Source organism: Mustela nivalis, assembly GCF_964662115.1.
Source record: "Mustela nivalis genome assembly, chromosome: 16".
Lineage (NCBI taxonomy): Eukaryota > Metazoa > Chordata > Mammalia > Carnivora > Mustelidae > Mustela > Mustela nivalis.
This window is the reverse complement of record NC_139035.1, coordinates 55658156-55681527: the sequence shown is the minus strand read 5'-3', so window position 1 is coordinate 55681527 and position 23372 is coordinate 55658156. Positions and strand designations below refer to the sequence as shown.

The 23372-nt window shown below is 34.5% G+C and overlaps 1 protein-coding gene across 7 annotated transcripts in view; it reads right to left on the bottom strand.

Moving 5' to 3' along the window:
- The window catches only part of SPATA17 (spermatogenesis associated 17), a 204147-nt gene that overhangs the window by 64771 nt on the left and 116004 nt on the right, over positions 1-23372 (bottom strand). For all 7 annotated transcript variants that reach the window (XM_082703007.1, XM_082703005.1, XM_082703002.1 and 4 more), the window contains one exon: positions 17335-17470. In XM_082703007.1, coding sequence (XP_082559133.1) covers positions 17335-17470 — 136 coding nt within the window. The remainder of the gene's footprint in view (positions 1-17334; positions 17471-23372) is intronic.

Below are 23372 nucleotides of genomic sequence, written 5' to 3'. Positions count from 1 at the left end.
CGATACATGGCTGGTAAGCTGCAGCGAAATTTGGATCGACACACTCAGTCTTCTAATGACGAATAATTAGATGCATTAGCAAAAAATACTCTGAAAAGATGTATAATAAAAACATGGAATAAATGCGCAGAACTGATATTTACCATGAGAAAATTCAATTTTAGACTAGAACGTGGTTTTTATATTAAGGTTTAATTTTTAAAATACTCTACTTGGCAGTCAACCATAACTTCACTTGGGAGAGGGGGTGTAGTTAGGAAAAGCTTCCCTAAGGAAGTAAAGGGAGGAAACTAATACATCTCCGTCAGGTGTGGGTGGAAGGGATTCAGAAGACACCGGGGTCGGGGAGGACCTGAAGTGCTCTGTCTTGGGCGTTCAGTGTGAGCTGTCTCTGGGATGAGTAAAGACAAAAAAACAGAAGAAGGAGTCATAGAGCAACTTTTTTCTCTAATGCTGCTTACAGGCAAGTTACATGATTAAATGAAGAAGGTAGGGAAAGCAAGACATTTATAATACAACAGACAAATGACAATGCATTGCTAGTTAGACAGCATAATAAGTACCATCTAATTTTCTCTTTGAAATCCATTTATTCTTCAAAGCCTTATATCATCATCAAGGGACCACATTTTCCAACTGAGGAATTACAGAGGAAGAAAATTAGATTTTATTAAATATTCCAATTGTGAGCAAAATCTTTGCAAATAGCTCTTGGAATAGATTTAATAAGAAAGTAAGGTCAACATTTGTATCTTTCCAGCCGGCAGCATGAAATGTTTTCACTATTTTTGTATCTTAATGTTATTTAATAAATATTCTTGAAGTCAGTTGCTGTCCAGACTAGCAAGTTATCACTTTTTAGTCATCTGATATCTCACATTTGTTAACCTTTGAGCATGCTAGTGAATTTAAGTTTTTCTCTAAGAGTTGGTATCCTTATAATAGCCACCTAAAAATAGTTCAGAGACAAATCTGGAGTTAATAACACTATTTTCAATATGCTACTAGCATAATAAAAGTTACAAACTGCAGAATTCTGCAGATCAGTTGGGTGGTATGGCTTCCACCATCATATTAGAATACGAGTATTTAGTTAAATAACCCTGTGAATAGCATCTTTGGGAGAAAATATGTTGGATTAGGCATTATTTGGAAAATACTGCGTTAAGTATGTTAAAAGAAACTGAATTCACAACAATAATTTTTAGAATTTCTTTAAATGAATTCTCACGTAGGAATCCCAGTGAATGAAACAGTAAGTGCAGTTCTGAGCTTCTCTGCACATTATATAAAGTGATATGAAATAAGAAGGTAACATGAAATTAGAAGTGTTTGACTTGTCCTTTATTTTTATGGTATCACTGCTGGTTTCCTTTTCTTTTTTGTAAGAGTTAAAAACAATATTAAGTGCCCACTGGGAGGTTTACCAAAAATTATTTTTAAGGTACTGCTTTTTATATTCTGACATAAAAATCAACTGAAAATACAAAAGGATAGGGAATGTTTTCTATAAATAAAAATTCAGCTTGATAGCAAGCTTTCATATATTTGTTTTAGAAGCAACACAAGTTAGACATTATTTACATTTGAATATTTAATTTTTATAATAGTAAAACATGAAATATTTATAGTATGGAAAATAAACTTATATTAATACAAGGCAAATTAATCTTTTAATCATCTAGGACTCAATCAATTTATTAACATTATTTTATTATTACTTTCTAAATAGCTTTTATAATGTTAACACATGAAAATGGGGCTAATGATGGAGAAATTTTTAAGTGACCCAGAGGGCATTAGAGATTTAGGATATCATTACAAAATTAGCAATCCAAATATACTAATAGAAAAACAGAGTAGGAAAAGAAACCAAAGGGTCATATGCATAATAATAACTAAAATGTATGGTGTTTATCATGTTGGGTAGTCCAAATCACTTATATGATTCCCTAATTCTGTCATCAGAGCAAACTGTAAGTAAGGCAAAATATTTTCCCTTTCCACAAATGAAAAAACCGAGATAGAGAATTCAAATAACTTGTTTAAAATTTTATGCACCGAAGTAGTATCTGAAATGAGAGATTCTAAATCCAGAACCTAATCAGTAGGACTGAAATCACAACAAGAAGAAGAGATACATTTCTCTCTCTCTCTCTCTCTCCACGCATGCCCAGAGCATAGGCCATGTGAGGACACGCAGGGCAGCAAGGCAGCCGTCTACAATTCAGTCCTCACCAACCCTGACAGCACCTGGTCTTGGCTTTTCCAGCCTCCACAAGTGTGAGAAAGTAAGTATCTGCTGTTTAAGCCACCCATTCTATGATACTTTATGGCAACCTGAATAAACTAATACAATAACAAAACACATACGTACAACAGTGATGACTACATAACAAGAGCAAGTAAGAAAATAAATGAGAAAAGAACTTTTTCCCAATAACAATAAAGTATAATTTATTTAGGAATAAGCCTAGTAACAAATGCAAAGAATCTATGTGAAAAAAACTAATTTGTATTAAAAGACATCGTGTGCTCTTACCAAAAAAAAAAAAAAAAAAGGCACAACTTCATTAAAATCAAGAAAATGCTAATTAAAACTGTACAATCTGAGAGTTTTGAAGGGGCAGAGGGTGACCAGGTGGTGGGTATTATAGAGGGCACGGATTGCATGGAGCACTGGGTGTGGTGCAAAAATAATGAATACTGTTATGCTGAAAATAAAAAATAAATTAAAAAAAACTGTAATGTTACACCTATCTGATATTGGCAAAAATATGTTGGCAGGAATACTGAACATCCCTGCTGAACGCTAAGTTTGTAAAATATTTGGAAAAATACATTCTTATGAACAAATTTAATGATGTACATATACACTCAGCCATACCTTTCTTTCATATAGGAAGAAAAAGGTATGTAAAAGAACCAATGTAACATTCAAATCAGCATGGTTTATCAGAGCAAAAAGGCTACCCCGAACCTCACATTCATCTCCAGTAAAATGGATAAATTGTGGCAAATTCATGTGTGAAATATTTTCTATCAGTGAAAATGAAATGCAGTTACACACAGTGAGTCTCTTGTATAGCAAGTTGCTAAAAAAAAAAAAAAAAACGCATGGTATAATTCGCACACTTATAAAAAGACATCTATATAAAGTGCCTAATTATGTAAAACTAACTACTACTTGGGAACAAAAATACATGTAATAGAAGTGCAGATAAAAGTGAAGAAATTATTAAAAATTCAGGATAGCAGATACCTCTAGCTAGCAACAGAAAGGACAGAATCGTTAAGAGTGCCACATAAGACTTGAAAATAATAGGGATTTTTTTTCTAAATCAGGTGGAGAGTTCACTACACCATTATATTTTTTTTTTTTTAATTTTTTATTTTTATAAACATATATTTTTATCCCCAGGGGTACAGGTCTCTGAATCACCAGGTTTACACACTTAACAGCACTCACCATAGCACATACCCTCCCCAGTGTCCATAACCCCACCCCCCTTCGCCCAACCTCCCTCCCCCCAGCAACCCTCAGTTTGTTTTGTGAGATTAAGAGTCTCTTATGTGTACCATTACATTTATAAAAAATATTCTGATATTCTGTATCTGCTTGACAAATAATTGAGATAAAATTTTTAAAATATGTAATATATAAAACTGTAAGTCTGGTGCCTATAATAAAAGAGTTAACATAAAATCAATATAAAGTCTACAAAAACCCCAAAGTAAATAAAATAGTAACTAAATGAAGTGAATAATAAAAATAACAGAATTGTTAACCATAAGAAACAATAGAGTAAACAATATTAAGGAAACTTGGGAGCTATTTGTAAAGAGTGTAAAACTGAATAATCCTTATACAAGAATAAATTTTAAATCATTTTACAGTATATTAAAGATAGCAAAATGAAAAACTTCATAAGCGTCTCTTAGGCAAGAACCATTTCCCTCTCAAAGTAACTGACAAAAACAGTTTGTTACGTAGCAAAAATTATTCCATCATTTGATACAGAGAAAGTGTCAGTACTATAATTTCTGTCAATACAGCAGACTAGACATTCAGAAAACCTCTCTCACTTAAAATTTCTGGATAAAAGATTTTAAGATCTTTTCAATGCACAGATGAGCTGGAAAAAAAAAATAAGGGGATTCTAAAAAAAATAAAGGCTAGCACAAGTCTGGTGAGGGCTACAGTCAGTATTTGTTCCAAGGCATATATTTATTTATAGTCCTAGTGTCTGGGCATAACATGGTACATGGTCAAGAAATTGACAACGCGACAGCAGCAGAGTGTGGGAGTTACACTGGAGAACTCTGTATGAAACCAGCATTCCTTAAAAAAACCAACATTCCTAGTAGGTAAACTAGAAAAAGAAAAAAGACCCTATTAGGAAGACTTTGACATATGCCCCTGTCTCATTCTTGGCTCTGGGTTGAGTGGAGAGGAAAAAAAAAAAAAGTCTTTCATGAGAGTTCCTTAACAATGAACTTGAACTCACAGAGGTGTGGCTGTGAAATCAAAATTTAGATTTTCTGTTAAGCTCATGGCAGAAACAAACAACAACCTTTTCTGAAGAAATGCGTACCTTAAATCAGGGATCAAAGAATTCCCACATATAAAGTTTCAAGGAACAAAAACCCCCAAGCAAATAAAAATATCTATTTATTAATAAAATAAAATTAATGATGATAAAATAATACTCAGAGATGATGAGATGGAGGGAAATGGAAATTCACATAAATTGCCAGTTGGACATGTAAATTAGGTCACCCTTTCTGTTTAGACATTTGGGAAGATGAATCAAAAGTCTTAAAAACATGCATACTCTTTAACCCAAGATTTCTCAACAGTGGCACTACTGACATTTTAGGCAAATAATTCTTTGTAGTGGGGAGCTGTCTTGTGCAGTAAAGGAAATTTAGTAAGTCATTGCCTCAAGGTGGGTGCTAGATGCCTGTAGCGCCCACCTCCACCCACCTCTACCCAGCTGCGAGAGCCAAAAGTGTGTTCATACACTTCCCAAACTGCAGCACCTCCGGTAGAGAACAACTGCTTTAAACACATTTGTAGGTAAAGGTTAAGCTGTAGGAGCAATAACCCTCAGCATTGCTTCTAAATATGAAAATTCGAAAAGATGAATCTAAAAGACAAAGTAATATATATCATAGAAAATTGGTTAAGTAATAATTTCACACAGCACAGTAGATCCATGATAGTCTTCTTCCATCTTTAAAACAAAAAGGGTACTTCACTCTCTCTCTCCCTAAAGCCATTGCCCTATCAATCTCTCTTCTCCTTTTCCAGCCAAATTTATTCAAATTACTGTCTAACTAGATCAATCTCTCCCTTTCCTCCATCCTTCCTACCCCATACTGTTTTTTACTCCCTCTTCAAACCACTCCATTCTGGCTTAGTTCCCCATATTGTCACTGAATCGGCTCTTGCTAAGTAACCAATGACTTTGATTTTGCTAAATCTATGGGGCTTTTTCAGTCCTCATCTTCTTTAACTTCACAGCATCATTTGCCATGGCTCATCACTCCTTTCTTCCTGCATTATCTTTTCTTGACTTCTTTGATAAGCATATTCTTTTGGTTTCCTTCACATTTATCCACCTCCTTTACAGCTCATCCAACTCCAAATGGTTATTAAGTGCTGGCATTCCTCAAGACTTTCAGTTGCCCTCTCATTATCTTATGTTTTACTTTAAGCTATTTCATTCATTGTCAGGATTTCAATTATTATTTATGAACTGAATATACTAAATTTTATTTGCGAACAAGATCCACTCAATTCTGTGACTCTGGTCCATCTGTTGTTTCAAGCAACAAACATGGATAATAGCTATTTATTTAACATCTCTACCTGGATGAATCAAAGTCATCTCAATCTCAAATGTGTATAAGATTAAGATCAAGATTTTTTCCCTACAATTGCTCCCAAAATTCTGATCCTTTTCTTTTCCCATTCTCAGTGAATAGTATCACTGTAAATTCAGTTTGTCCCTTGCAGAAACTTAGTAGTAATCAGCAAACTTTTTTTCTTACTTTATCATCATATTGATTTCATTTTCAATTTTAACACTATTTGTATTCTTAACACTTCTAAAATTAATTCACATCTCTACATATTTACTGCCATTCTTCTAGAACAAATCATACATTTTCTTTATGGCAGTTCAACAATATGTAACAAAAGCCTTAATGATGTGTTAGCCTATTATCAAAAAGACAAGGGCTAAAAAGTGTTGGTGAGGATACAGAGAAAAGAGAATCCCTACATACGGTTTTTGGGAATGCAAACTGGCACAGTCATTATGGAAAACAGTATGAAGTGCCTCAAAAAATTAAAAATAAAACTACTGGGGTGCCTGGGTTGCTCAGTAGGTTAAAGCCTCTGCCTTCAGCTCGGGTCATGATCCCAGGGTACTAGGATCGAGCCCCACATTGGGCTCTCTGCTCGGCAGGGAGCCTGCTTCCTCCTCTCTCTCTGCCTGCCTCTCTGCCTACTCATTATCTCTGTCTGCCAAAAAAAATCTTCAAAAAAAAAAAAAAATAGAACTACTGTATGGCCCAGCAACCCCACTTCTAGATATATAGCTAAAGGAAAGGAAATCACTATCTCAAAGATATATATACACCCTCGTTTTCATTGCAGTTAACTTAAAATATTCAAGACATGAAAATAACCGAAATGTCCACTGATGGATGAATGAATAAAGACAATGTGATAATGTGATACACAGACACATACGCACACACGCAGGAATATTATTCAGCAATAAAAAGGGAAATTTGGCCATTTGACACAACAGGGATGAAACTTGGAGGCATTATACTAAGTAAAATAAGTCAGAGAAAGACAAATATTATATTATTTTATTTATATATGATATCTAAAATAGTCAAACTCACAGAAATGGGGTAGATTAGTACCCAGGCACTGTGGGTGGGGGAAATGAAGAAATATTGGTCAAAGGGAAAAAAAAATGTTCAGTTATAAGATGAAAAAGTTCTGGAGAGCCAACGTTGTGAAGAGAGTGTATTTTAGGGGTGCCTAGGTGGCTCAGGGGGTTAAAGCCTCTGCCTTTGGCTCAGGTCATGATCCTGGGATCGAGCCCCGCACCGGGCTCTCTGCTTAGCAGGGAGCCTGCTTCCTCCTCTCTCTCTCTGCCTGCCTCTCTGCCTACTTGTGATCTCTCTCTGTCAAATAAATAAATAAAATCTTAACAAAAAAAAAGAGAGAGAGAGTGTATTTTAAATGTCACCACACATATACACAGAGAAAGGTAATTCTGTGAACTGACAGATGTATTAACTAATCCTGTTGTGGGAATCACTTACTAAGGTATATGTGTATTAACCAAAAACAATATTATATACATCACTTTTATCTCTATGAGCATGGAAAATCCAAAAAAGTTAGGAAAAAAATAATTTTCTCGGCCTCTATATCACTCAAGGTTCTCCAAGGAAAGAGAACTAATTAAGAAAGGTGACAGAGAGACAGAAAGACAGGAGTTTTTTTTTAAGGAAATGGCCTATCCAATTATGGAGTCAGGAAAATCCAAATCTGCAGATTAACCTGTCAGGCTAAAAATGCAGGCAGGTAAAAACCTATGGGATACAGCAAAGGCGGTCCTAAGGGGGGAAATACATAGCCATCCAAGCCTCCCTCAAAAAAATGGAAAAATCCAGAATACACCAGCTGTCTCTACACCTTAAAGAACTGGAGAATCAACAACAAATCAAACCAACTCCACATGTAAGAAGGGAAATAATCAAGATTAGAGCAGAGATCAATGAGGTAGAAACTAGAGCTACAGTAGAACGTATCAATGAAACCAGAAGCTGGTTTTTTGAAAGAATCAATAAGATCAATAAACCATTGGCCACACTAATCCAAAAGAAAAGAGAGAAAGCTCAAATTAATAAAATTATGAATGAAAAGGGAGAGATCACAACTAACACCAAGTCAGTAGAAACAATCATCCGAAGTTATTATCAACAGTTATATGCGAATAAGTTAAGCAACCTAGATGAAATGGATGCATTCCTGAAAAACTATAAACTCCCAAAATTGAACCAGGAAGAAATTGACAACCTGAATAGACCAATATCTAGTAACAAGATAGAAGCAGTGATCAAAAACCTCCCAAAAAATAAGAGCCCAGGACCTGACGGATTCCCTGGAGAATTCTACCAAATTTCAAAGAAGAAATAACACCTGTTCTCCTGAAACTGTTTCAAAAAATTGAAGCAGAAGGAAAACTTCCAGACTCTTTATGATGCCAGCATTACTCTGATCCCCAAACCAGGCAAAGACCACACCAAAAAGGAGAATTTCAGACCAATATCAATGAGGAATATGGATGCTAAGATTCTCAACAAGATCCTAGCAAACAGGATCCAATAGCATATTAAAAAGATTATCCACTATCACCAGGTGGGATTCATCCCTGGGCTACAAGAATGGTTCAACATTTGCAAATCAATCAATGTGATAGAAAAAATCAATAAGAGAAGAAAGAAGAACCACATGGTCCTCTCAATTGATGCAGAAAAAGCATTTGACAAAATCCAACATCCGTTCCTGATTAAAACGCTTCAGAGTATAGGGATGGAGGGAACATTCCTCAACTTCATAAAATCTATCTATGAAAGACCCACAGCAAATATCATCCTCAATGGGAAAAAACTCACAGCCTGCGCATTGAGATGAGGAACATGACAAGGATGCCCACTCTCACCACTCTTGTTCAACATAGTATTAGAAGTCCTAGCAACAGCAATCAGAAAACAAAGAGAAATAAAAGGTATCCAAATTGGCATTGAAGAAGTCAAACTCTCTCTCTTCGCAAATGATATGATTCTTTATATGGAAAACCCAAAAGACTCCACCCCCAAACTACTAGAACTCATACAGCAATTCAGTAACGTGGCAGGATACAAAGTCAATGTACAGAAATCTGTGGCTTTCTTATACACTAACAATGAAAATACAGAAAGGGAAATTAGAGAATCGATTCCAATTACTATAGCACCAAGAACCATAAGATACCTGGGAATAAACCTAAACAAAGAGGTAAAGGATCTGTACTCGAGGAACTACAGAACATTCATGAAAGAAACTGAAGAAGACACAAAAAGATGGAAGACCATTCTATGCTCTTGAATCGGAAGAATAAACATTGTTAACATGTCTATACTGCCTAGAGTAATCTATACTTTTAATGCCATTCCGATCAAAATTCCACCGGTATTTTTCAAAGAGCTGGAGCAAATAATCCTAAAATTTGTATGGAATCAGAAGAGACCCCGAATCACCAAGGAAATGTTGAAAAACAAAAATAAAACTGGGGGCATCACGTTACCTGATTTCAAGCTTTACTACAAAGTTGTGATCACCTAGACAGCATGGTACTGGCATAAAAACAGACACATAGACTAGTGAAAGAGAGTAGAGAGCCTAGATATGGACCCTCAACTCTATGGTCAAATAATCTTCGACAAAACAGGAAAAAATATACAGTGGAAAAAAGACAGTCTCTTCAATAAATGGTGCTGGGAAAACTGGACAGCTATATGTAAAAGAATGAAACTCGACCACTCTCTTTCACCGTACACGAAGATAAACTCAAAATGGATAAAAGACCTCAACGTGAGACAGGAATCCATCAAAATCCTAGAGGAGAACATAGTAACCTCTTCAATACTAGCCACAGTAACTTCTTTCAAGATATGTCTCCAAAGGCAAAGGAAACAAAAGTGAAAATAAACTTTTGGGACTTCATCAAGATCAAAAGCTTCTGCACAGCAAAGGAAACAGTCAACAAAACAAAGAGGCAACCCACGGAATGGGAGAAGATATTTGCAAATGACAGTACAGACAAAAGGTTGATATCTAGGATCTCTAATGAACCCCTCAAACTCAACACACACAAAACAGGCAATCATATCAAAAAATGGGCAGAAGATATGAACAGACACTTCTCCAATGAAGACATACAAATGGCTATCAGACACATGAAAAAGTGTTCATCATCACTAGCCATTAGGGAGATTCAAATTTAAACCACATTGAGATACCACCTTACACCAGTTAGAATGGCCAAAATTAGCAAGACAGGAGACAACGTGTGTTGGAGAGGATGTGGAGAAAGGGGAACCCCCTTACACTGTTGGTGGGAATGCAAGTTGGTGCAACCACTTTGGAGAACAGTGTGGAGATTCCTCAAGAAATTAAAAATAGAGCTTCCCTATGACCCTGCAATTGCACTCCAGGGTATTTACCCCAAAGATACAGATGTAGTGAAAAGAAGGGCCATCTGTACTCCAATGTTTATAGCAGCAATGGCAACAGTTGCCAAACTGTGGAAAGAACCAAGATGCCCTTCAATGGACGGGGAAGATGTGGTCCATATACACTATGGAGTATTATGCCTCCATCAGAAAGGATGAATACCCAACTTTTGTAGCAACATGGACGGGACTGGAAGAGATTATGCTGAGTGAAATAAGTCAAGCAGAGAGAGTCAATTATCATATGGTTTCACTTATTTGCGGAGCATAACAAATAACATGGAGGACAAGGGGAGATGGAGAGGAGAAGGGAGTTGAGGGAAATTGGAAAGGGAGGTGAACCATGAGAGACTATGGACTCTGAAAAACAACCTGAAAGTTTTGAAGGGGTGGGGGGTGGGAGGTTGGGGGAGCCAGGTGTGTGTATTAAGGAGGGCAGGTGTGGCATGGAGCACTGGGTGTAGTGCAAAAACAATGAATACTGTTACGCTGAAAAGAAATTAAAAAAAAAAAAAAGAATGTTAGTTAATTGGTTCTTCAAATTTTTTAAGTTATAGTTTTGAGCCAATAAATGTAATATGAAATTGGGAAAAAATGGAGGCAGGAATTAATATTACAGTCATGCAGCAGGATTTCTTTTCCAGGAAACTTCAATTTTTGCTCTTAAGGTTTTCAACTGATTGTATCAGATCTGCCTATGCCATTCAGGGTAATGTGCTTTGCTCACAGTCAACTTAGGGTAGATGTTAACCACATCTGCAAAATACCTTTACAGCACCACTGAGATTACTGTTGATTAAATAATGGTACAAATGCCTAGTCAAACTGACACATAACAGCAACTATCATAGCCCTGACTAAGAAATTTCACTTTCAGGGGCGCCTGGGTGGCTCAGTTGGTTAAGCAGCCTTCTCCTGATTTTGGCTCAGGTCATGATCTCAGGGTCCTAGGATTGAGCCCCATGTGGGGCTTTATGCTCAGCAGGAACTCTGCTTTAGATTGTCTCTCCTTCCCTCTGCTCCTCTCTCCTGTTTCCAAAATAAGTAAGTAACTCTTAAAAAAAAAAAGAAAGAAATTTCACCTTTGGGAATTCATTAGGGCAAAGATGTATGCCTATGCAGCGGAAATGCTCAAACATTATTGTTCAGTATGGTTTGATAGGGGCCCAACTAGAAAACCCACAAATATCCCTTGGACTTTTCCATGCCAAACCTGCAGACATAGCCCAACGACACTTGAATAAGCACTGTCAATGTTAACTCTCATATTCATATCATGCTTCAAACACATCCATGATTCCTAAGATCAAAGTCCAACTCTTTCTAAGACACCAAGAATATTTACTAGCTATATTTCTATTTATTCTTGGGCTCTTGATTCTGGGAAACCTCCTCTTTGGCAAGTCAAATAAAGACAACATGGGGGGAGGTCACAGAAAGAAATTAAAGCTATGATCCTATACCTAGGAATGATGGCAAAAGGTCTAGAAGCCTAAAGTTTTTGCTAATATGTTAACCCAGTTTCCGACAATAACAATAAGAAAAAAAAATTGAAGTATTTAAAGTTTTTTTTTAATTAAGGTTAAGAGTTTAATCGTAGAGAAATGCAGTTAACATATTCCAAGATTTCTATCAGATGAAGAATTTAATTCTTGTTATCCTAGATTAGTAATTACACAGAGAAAACTGGCATATGTTGAATTTTTAGAGGTAAACTTACAGCAGAACTCTTAATAAAGTTCAAGAATCACACTGGGAACAAAAACTTCTGAAAGAAGAATTTTATAGGCAAGCTGTCAACCCTCTGGCTGTCAAACACTCTGTCCTACACCACACTGCGCAGCTGCACATCTAGGGGCGAGCACCTGACCTGGGGGATGGAATCTTACAGATCTCAGGAGGAAATGTTTGCCACAGTCTCTTTAGCACTCTACAGTTATTAAGGATCTGGTGGAGAGATCTCTCAATCTCAGACTTTACTGAAGTTACAAAATAAAAGCTTTTTTTTTTTAATGGCTTCCCTGGCTTTACAAAAATGCCCATTATGTTTGTTCATCACTCAAATGCAGTATTTTAGACTCAAATGCAAATTAAGCCCTTAGGTTAATAATCATAGACTAATATGGTCAGATCTAATCTACTAAAAATCCTGGATATATCACTGCACATATTATTTTCATTCACAAGTTAAAATTCAAATCAGAAATCCTTTGTAAAAGTATAACTAAAAATTACTACACAATATAATAAATCTATCAGAAACAAGGTGGTTAAAAAGCAAAGGTAGTGTAAATATATATATCTTAACACTATTCTTAGATTAAATATTATTTTGATAAATAATATTTGGCTCTATCCAGTTTTCTAAAGTACATAAGAGTATATATAAATATACACATATGCAAATGCATATACAGATCTATAACAAAAATTATTTAAACTTATTATTTTCCTGAAGCTTAGTGACCTCAAGAAGACTGACTGATTCAAGGATAATCATAGCAAAAAAATAATTGAAGAATTTTAGTCCCTGGTGTTTTGTGAGAGAGAAAGAGGGAAAAAAAAACCAAACAAACCTAAACTGAATACTTGATTATTGAAGGCCATCCTCATAAGCAAACTATTTTCCCTCAATTACACCTAATTATTTAATTGTTTACATTTACTAATGAAACGAAACAACACAAAACAAACAACTGTAAGGGGCTGTTTTTCAGCAAGTGCATAATCATCAATCAACATATACAGAAAGATTTTTAAAATTATATGAAGCTGGTCTGTTTAAATAGAAAGGCATATTTTATCCCAATCAATGCATAAAAGTAAAATTATCCATAACTGAGGCATGTTTCTCTGCTATACAGTTCAGCTGTAATGATCCCCACACACTGTACTTGCACATCAATTATGATAATCATAATCACGGTCGTTAAGCTGAATGTTCATTATTATCAGGATGCTGGTGACAGCAGATTCAATCACCGGGTGCCATGGGCAAGCAGTCCCAGTCCCACCCAAGCTTCTGCAGACAGCGATGTGCCACATTAAATCTATGATGTGTTCCACATCCCACTCCATTCCAAAAGCCATAGACGGTAAAGGTCAACTTTATGTTCTGTGCAATATGCTTAGGTTCTCTAAATTAATTCTTTGGAGTACTAGATATTTTTATGCTTTGTAGCTTATGAAATCCTGTTTGGGACCAAAATGCATGTGAAAATAACAAAAGGGGCTGCCCTACTGTTGTAATTCACCTACAATAAGGCATATGAAGAAAGGCTCCATCAACATGAACCATCTTAAAAGTCTCTTTCTGAATTCTGCAAACGTGGGAAAACATGAAATAGTTCCATTAAAATCAGTCATCTAAAATGCATATGAGAACTCATTCCAATTCAGATAAAGGCCTTAGACTATTATTTCTGCTCCAGTAAATATGAACATATGTGAATGTTTTGACAACTAAAAGAATGTTTTTAGTACACTGAATTTTTGTATTGTCCAACTTGTTTAAATCTACCCAAAGAGATTAAACTAATAGTAATCGACTGGTATATCTCCTTATTGAATTTCACTTCTATTTTAGATATTGATATAAGCACAGTAGTTTATAAACACCAATTATTTTCCTGAACTTAAAGTTTTGCCATTAAGACACAGGCCTAGAATCCAACAACTTGGGGGCTTTTACAGATTAAAGAAATGTGAGTAAGGAAGGGAAGGAAAAATAAAGTAAGATGAAAACAGAGAGGGAGGCAAACCATAAGAGTCTCTTAACTCTAAGAAACAACCTGAGGGTTGCTGTATAGGAGGTACGCAGAGGGATGGGGCAACTGGGCATTCAGGAGGGCACATGATGTGATGAGCAGACGGTGTTACCTGCAACTACTGAATCACTAAATTCTACCTATGAAACTAATAATACAGTGAATGCTACCCAAATTGAATTTAAATAAAAATTTTTTAAAAAGATTCAACTTAAGTTAATTAAAAGTTACCATCACTAATTACATAAAAAGAAATATGTTTTATTACATTTTTTATTATAGATTTCCATGCTTTTAAGAAAAATGATGTATGCTATTTTTCATTATTGATTTTCATACTATGAAGAAAAAACTGTATTATTTGCTCTCCTTTGTTGACTTTCTGATGTCTTTGTTTTTGTTTTTGTTTAAAGATTTTATTTATTTATTTGACAGAGAGAGATCACAAGTAGGCAGAGAGGCAGGCAGAGAGAGAGGAGGAAGCAGGCTCCCTGCTGAGCAGAGAGCCCGAAGTGGGACTCGATCCCAAGACCCTGAGATCATGACCTGAGCCGAAGGCAGTGGCTTAACCCACTGAGCCACCCAGGCACCCTTCTGATGTCTTTGTATAGTGTTTTTCAGATCAACAGCATTAAAAATAAAACAAATATTAAATAATATTTGATAATTAATTTAATGTGAATGTGATTAGAGAAGGAGTAGCTAATTAACATTTGCTTTTCTCTCAACTGATACCTTTAACACTGTGTAACAAATGACTGGAAAATTAAAACCTCCATGCTTATCGGTGAGAGAAGAAAAGGAAATTCTCCATGTAGATAATCTCAAAACATGATGGGAGAGGTGGAGAACAGGAACCAACTATATTTAATTGAGTTGTTTCTTGGTTGAAATCAATTTATTGCTTTCAAATAATGTTACATATACTTTAAATGTTTGTAAAGAGTCTATCTTCCCACAGAAAAAGCATAAAACCAGATCAGCCTTTCCTTCTTCAATATTTTGACCTTAACTCTAGCCGCCTTAAAACTATCCTTACTCCACTAATAATGAATAAATTGTGGTCTCCAACCTCATTAATCAAGAAACTAAGTTTTTAAAACTAAAGAAAAAGAAGCCTTCTTTTAGCAATTTACTGAACCCAATTCTCACCCAAATGACTTAACATCAAATCAAAATATAAATTATGTCTAACAGGTCTAAGACTTAACATACAAACAATAAAATGGCTACCTCTCTAATGTGCTGATTACATTAGCCACACAGAAGAGTAATTTGTTTAATCTATTTATTTGAAGAGATCAGAAAGTAGGAAGAAATAAGAAGGAAGGGAGAGAAGATGGGAAAGATGGAATTTCAATTTTCATTTAGTATTTTTCTACATGCTTTTATGTAGGGTTAAGTAGATTCATGATTTATAATTCATGACTTACTGATTTCTTACTAATTTTTATTATATTTATTAAGACTTCTCCCTATACTTTTCTCTCTTAATTTTCAGAGTCTACAAGAACAACTACTTGTCCTTAATGTTTTAAGTATGTATACTTTTTAAAAGTATGGAGGCACACCACAATTCCTCAAAAGAACAAAATAAACTTTTTCTCTTTAGAGCGTATCCAAAAGTGTCAATATTTCCATGAGTTTGCTTACTTCTGCAAGACAGATGCATATTCTAAAATAAGTTAGAATGTATGAGGTGAATTGATCATCTAAAACCAAAAAGTATTATATTATTTTTGGAAAGAAACATTTGCACAAGGGTCTTATTTACTCAGAAGCAGCTTAATGTCCTAAAGTAAGTCATTTATATTGAAGAAATGAGCACTTCTTTGAATTAAATAAAATTGTGGGAGGGCATAAAAGCAAAAAGATGTTTATGTCAAATAGCAAATGAGATGTAGATCACATTACATACATTCAAAATATGAAATTAGATAGTTTAAAAATTATATTTATCCTACATTCTGAATGGTTGCCTATCAGGTAAAAACAAATGCCAAGAATAACATTGTCACCAGTATTTAGGTTTTCAATCAGTGAGCCAAATTGAACTACTCACTGTACCTATTCCCTATGATGTGGAATTACTTAGTATTTTAGATCATTTTTTAAGACAGAGGACTCAGCAGGTGGAAAAGAAAAAGGCACTTTCTAAAGTATCTGTGCTACTCTCCAGTGACTTACCCTTGGTAATCCCATATTTATAATGCCCTAAAAATAGACTTTTCCTTATAGTTTGATAAAATAAAGATCTCATTTTTCTTAAGGGTCTAACATATGTCTTCCTCTTGAGTAATGAGGATATGTCTGCAACTTGTATTTTCCTTTTCATCTTTGCCATCCACAAGCTGAAATTCCTATCACTTAGCACTGCCATAATGGTTTCCTTTATTTTGTGAGTATAGACACTGTTCTCATCTAAGATCATTTCCTTCTATTTTTATTTCTAAAATATAAGCTTTACTGTATTTGCCTTTTAGGAGGCTGTGTGTAAATGAGTAAATCTTCATTGACAGACTATTAATAGAACCAGTACATCTGGTATGCTCTATGGATCTCAGTGGCTTTAACCCCTTTCCAGAAAGTCACTTACAACTTCATTTTATCTGCGTAATTATTTCTATAAATAAGTTATAGTTTCTGTTAGATAATGGGCTTAACACATAGCAAAAACTTCCCTTTTACCTCATTGTGTAAGACACCTTGGTATTTTCCCTATTCAGAAAATTTTCTCTAAATGCTAACAAATGTAACTCTGGAATCAATAAATATTTGCTTTCTTCTCTTCTGTATCATATATATATGTAAATATCACATATATAAATATCACATATATTTCTATCTATTCCTATCTATCTACATACCTGCCTACTTATTTACTTACCTTTCTACATACACACAGAGATTGAGAGAATCAAGAGATCAAGCACTACCATGTCTGAGAGCTTGGTTATTCTTAATCACAGATTCAAGTTTTGACCCTGGCTGGCTTTGGCAAAGCCATGATGTATACCATAGATCATAGGATAGCTGAGTCATTACCCATAAAAAACATGAAACGCTAAAAAACAAAAACACAAATCTCTTACTGGCTAGAGAAGTTAGCAGTGTTATCTTTACATGAAATAGCTATAAATAATTTTATAACCATGAAGGTGTTAACTGTATGAGAATATTTATGTTTGTTGTAATCAGTGTGTTATTTTTAGCTTTTCAAAAAGAACATCATTTTTTTAATGTTGCACTAACTTACCTTGTCACAGATCCATTTCTTGGGATTTTCATCTCTAAAATGATGACTTCCGTAAGAATTGGGACCATACTTGCTTGACAAATGCATTAATGGGGTATACTTTTTATTTTTATGGTAAGTAGAAAACGGCAAAAACCTGAAAGAACATTTAAGTGAAGTTAATTTTATTTCTGCAAATATTGGATTAAAAACATTAAAATTTAGAAAAGTAGTAAAGCATAGTGAAAATAAAACATGGTTTGGAATCAGAATAACTGCATTCCACTTTAACTTCTGCCACTATCTCTGTTACTTTTATGAATTTCATTTCTTATTCAGCAAATGGAGATAGTAAGACTTTTTTCACAGAATTTTTATGTCTCCAATATCCTGGAAATGCAGAAAATTTTAAAGAATAAATCTATCAATTAATGATGCCAGGTAATTAAAAATTCACTGTATAAATAAAAATGTTTTTAATTTCAAAAGGGCATCCAAAAATGAAAAGGAATCCCATTATAGGAAATTCTCACTAAAATGGGTTTTCTTCAAAGTTTTTTTCTTTTTTTAATTGAGGTACAATGGACATACAAGATTGTATTAGTTTCAGGTATACAACATAATTTGACATTTGTATATATTATGAAACGATCATCGCAAGTCTAGCTAACATCCTTCAACATACATAGTTATCTTTTTTTCTTGTGATGAGAAGTTTTAAAGATTTACTCTCTTAGTAACTTTCAAATATAGGGTACAGTATTATAAATTAAGTGTCCATTATATATTACATCTCCATCTGTACCTTAGGTCCTAATAACTTACTGATTTTATAACCGGAATTTTGTACCTTTTGACTCCCTTCACCCATTTCACCTACCCACCACCCCATATGGCAACCACCAATCTGTTCTCTGTATCTATCAGCGTATTTTTTTAAAAGATTTCACGTAGAAGTAAGATCTTATGGTATTAGTCTTTTCTCTTTCTGACTTATTTCACTTAGCATACACCTTTGAGATCCTCCATGTTGTTACAAATAGCAAGATTTCATTTTTGTTTATGGCTGAATTATATTCCATTGTATAAAACACTGTTTTTATACATCCACTGATGGACATGTAGTTTGTTTCCATATCTTGGCTGTTGTAAATAATGTTGCAATGAACATGGGGATGCATATACCTTTCTGAATTAGTGCTTTTGCTTTCTTCAAATAAATATCTATGAGCGGAACTGCTAGATAATATGGGAGGTTCCAGTTTTAATTTTTTGAAGAACCTCTATATTGCTTTCAATAGTGGCGGCACCAATTTACACTTCCACCAACAGTGCACAAGGGTCTCCTTTTCGTCTATATCCTTGCCAACACTTGGTATTTCTTTCTGATATTAGTCATTTTGACAGGTGTCGTAGGATCATACTCATTGTGGTTTTGGTTTGCATTTTCCTGATGATGAGTGATGTTCAGCACCTGTATGTTGGCCACCTGTATGCCTTTTTTGGAAAAAAAAAAAATGTCTATTTAAGTCCTCTATCCATTTTAAATGACATTGTTTTTCTTTTTGCTATTGAATTGTATGAGTTCTTTATACACTTTAAATATTACCCTCCTTTTACAAATATATGATTTGCAAATATTGTCACCAATTCAGTAGGTTGACTTTTCATTTTGTTGATGGTTTCCCTTGCTGTGCAGCCTTTTATTTTGATGTGACCCTACTTGTTTATTTTTGCTTTTGTTGCTTTGGGTGTCAAATCCAAAAAAATCATCACTAAGACTGATGTCAAGGAGCTTATTGCCTATGATTTTCTTCTAAGAGTTTCATGGTTTCAGATCTTAAATTCAAGTCTTTAATCCATTTTGAGTTAATTTCTGTGTATACAATAAGATAGTCGCTCAGTTTCATTCTTTAACTCAGCAGAATAATGAAAGCATTTTTGGTAGGGGTTTTGAGTAATGAGGCTTTTGGGTCAACCATACCAGTATTCAGATCTTAGCTTTTGCCCTTGCTACCTGTGTTCACTTACAGAACTTACCTGACCTCTATGAGATTTTACTTCCATATGAGGTTGTTGTAAGGAATGAGTAATTTTGTATATGTAAAGCTTAACATGGAAGCTGAAAGAGCAAATGCCCAATAAATAATGGGGGTGTTAAAAGTAGAAGTAAATGTAGAAGTAGCCTGTTGTCATAGCCATCATCAGCATTATTATTTTAATGTGTTACGATCAACATAAAAGATCAAAATTTTAAGACCCATATAATTTTTCATGGAACATCTAAAATTGTAATACGCTTTTTGTGTAATGTGGTGAAATGTTTAAATCCCTCACCAGAGTCCTTTGAAATAAGAGTAAAGAATTTTTTTTTTTTTAAGTTATAAACCTATAAGCAGAAGAGAAAGATGAAACAGGTGACAATACCAACAAATTTTTGCCAGGTGAAAAGCAGATAGGACATTCAAAAAACTGAAATCTCAGTTCCAGAAGAGGGAGAGGCCAAAGGGGAAGGGAGATTTTGCAGAATCCCTGTGAAGTTCAAGACACCAAATGGGATATATGAATTTCAAATCAGTGTCTACTCCTTGAACTCTTCCCTTGCTCATATCTATGTGAACTGGCACTGTACTTAAATACTGCATTCAGACAAATACATCGTCTCAAAAAGATACTGAGAGTGACCAGAGAAACAACTTCAAATATCGACATTTGAAAAACTCTTAATTAAAAGTCGATCAGTCAAAAAGTCACTCTCACATACAAATACATTTCTAGTCTGATTTTTAGTGTCTCCTTTAATATAAATCTAAGAATGGATTATCAATTGGGGAAACTACCAACATGGAAGAAAGGCACATATCCAAACATAAAAGATAGTCTGGAGGAAAGAGATTTAATGAAGGAAATAGGAGTAAACCTCAAAAATTTTTTATTTAATTTAATCAAAGAGGATATGATACTAATGAAGTTGGAGCTAGATGTTGTTTAATTAAAGAAACTAGAGAAAGATATCTGGGCAATAAGAGAAATTTATATAGTAAAATGAAATATTCTGCTGAGAAGCATATTCTGAAATTGTGGCTTTAAAGTTGAACTCTTCAACAGAGTTACTGACCCATAACCACATGTCAATATTTTCACATATATTATCTCATTTAATTAAGACAAGGAAGGGTTTTTTTAATCTCAATTGAACTGAAAATTTGATTCTTTGCCATTGCACTTATATATTTGTTTAAAAAACAATAAAGGAAAGCAGCATTATTAGTTCATTAATTTTCATACTTCTCTACAATTCCTTTTTAATGTTTATTAATAAATTCCTTTTTAATGTTTTCCTAAGAAAACATCTCGAATACGATTTAAAATAAAAACAAACAAACAAACAACACAGAGCTTTGAATTACAAAATTACACAAGCATGTATTACACATGCTCTGGGGAAAACAGCTCTCATATAAGACAGATTATGGTCCTTCCAGTGCTAATTTGCACATGGGATGGACATCACACACACAAAAATTAATGTGGCCCCAATGTCCCTGAGTATACAAAGGGGGTGCTGTGAGCCGGCTGCTGCACTTACAGTTTTTATCACTTCTGAATTGCATTTTAATAGTACATTTTTCTTTTGTGTCTGAACAAAATTTGCTTTCTCAAGGGAATGGTTGGCTGAGAAGACAAGGCTGAAAGACTAAGTATTTTCCTGTCCATGAGTTAATTTTATTTCATTCAGCCATAATGTTTCACTGAAGTAACATGCATGTGTACTCTTAAGCATATGTACATATGTGTATATATAGGTATACATATTCAAAATGTTTAATGTTTTATAAATAATTTTCAAATATTTATATTCAAATTTGGAAGAAATTCTTTAATTCTGAAATGGGATTTGCTCTATAAAAGTATAAATAGCTATGAAAACCCTAAAAAATCAATTTAGTTAATAATCAAACTTTTAGATAAATACCAATTATTTTTTCAAAATGTTACCTTTTACCAGTTTTAAATATATATTCAGATTTACCTCATATTTGCAGTGATTTCTTTTCAATTAGCTGGATACCATATTAAAGAAGATATGGGTTAGCTTTTTATTTTATAACCTCATCAAAGATTCAGGTCTGGAAGAAATTCTAAAATACAATGTGGAGACACAGTGCTTTCATGAACACCTCATTACCTGAATGTGTGGGCAGTTAGGAAAGAATTTATAGAGGTCTCAGGAAGCAAAAATTTAAAAATAGTCAATTAGCTTCATGGAGAATGGGTCCACTGCAAATACAAACTCTTTAGTATTAATATACTTATTTTCCAAATAAGAAGACTAATGAATTATCTTTTTTTCTCTTTTAACTCCCTCTTACTTTCCCCCCTTTTTTAATAGTCCAACTATTGCCACTCATAAATCTAGGTTTTCCTCTGACCTGTTTATTTCACTGCCAAATAACTAAAATCTGCAAATTATGAAACCCTCTTGCCTACTAACCCAAGCCTATATTCTTCAGCCCAGCTGTCAGGCTTCTTAGAACGCACTTGATCTGTTCAGTCTCCTACCACTTCCTGTCTGCCATTCCACTGATGCCAATCTGCTCTTTCTCTCTGTCTTTCCATCCTACCTGTGTCTTTAACCATGTTCCTCTCTTCCAGATATGCTGATCCATACCCTGCTCATCTTTTAAAATCCAGCTTAACACCCAGTTTTCCTAGGCAGCCTAATTATCCTACTCTAGTCCACATTGATTTCTCTGCTGTCTTAATAAAATTCATTTATTAGATAAACATTAAATGAAGTACTTTTATATACTAAACATTTTGAAAAACACTGAGATAGAATGATGAAAGATGCACTATCCCTAAGAGGAATTCACCTTAGCAGGGAGTGGAGAATGAAACAACACAGGAGAATCTGTTAAGTTTTGTGTCTGATGTATGCACAAGAGGTTACTGAGGCAGAGAGGAAGGTTTACGTTTGTATATGCATATGTGTTAATAAATGCTTATCTTTGGAGGGTTTATTGGCAAGGAGTTGGGAGATGGGACATAGAAAAGTTATCTTTTTAGACTGTGTGTGCAGAAATGAAAGACATAGTCAAGTTAAGAAGCTGGTAGAGGTTATTTTAAACAAAAGAAAATATATACAAAGATACAGAGGTGAAGTAGAGCATAAAAAGGAACGCTGAAAGAACTGAGAGGGGTTCAACATAGCTAGAAATTGTGTTCTTTATAAAGAAAATAAAGTAGATCATGTAGAGTCTTATGGTGGATATGACTGCATAGTAAATAAGGAAAATATATATAGTTATATATTACAGATCTTTATACAGTACAAAATATTTGTCTTTATGTTTACATTTATATTAAAGTTTGACTGCTCAGGAGGGTAGCTATGCAAGCCATGATGGATTCTAGATAGGTAAATCATCCCAAAATGGACATGGTGATAACAATTTAGAGATGCCAAGATACATGCTTAAACACATCTCAAACATCAAACATGCCCTAGATCGGCCCTCTCTCTATTAAACAGCTCCTAGTAAAATATATGCATTAACACAGGACAGGATAAAGCGACACTTTTTTCAGGATAAGGAACATTTTACTGCAAGTTAGGAATTCGGTTCCAGACCATAATAAATTTTCCAGTGAGCTATGCAAAAGAATGCAAATAGGCCAGAGGCAAAAGAAATAGTAAACCAGAGTAAGACAATATCTAACCTGAACTGTAACAAATGGGTCAGACTGCATTAGACATATATGGAAATTAAAGAAGAGCAAGCAAGTCAGGGGCTGGTATGAGTAGATACTCAGAGGTTAAGAGCTTGGAACATGCACGTAGGATCCTTTAAGTGTGTAGCTAATTTGCTTGGAAAATAGAAAGAATGCTTTTCAAAGGGTACATTCTGGTTCCTATCAGAACAGGCTAAGCTTCAACAGTTTTATCTTACTTAACATCTGTAGGAACTATTGTCCCAGTGACTTTATTCTTTCCTCACTAATACTATTGCCAAAAGTGGGCTCATTATTTGGGCTCTAAGCTGCCCTGAGAGGCA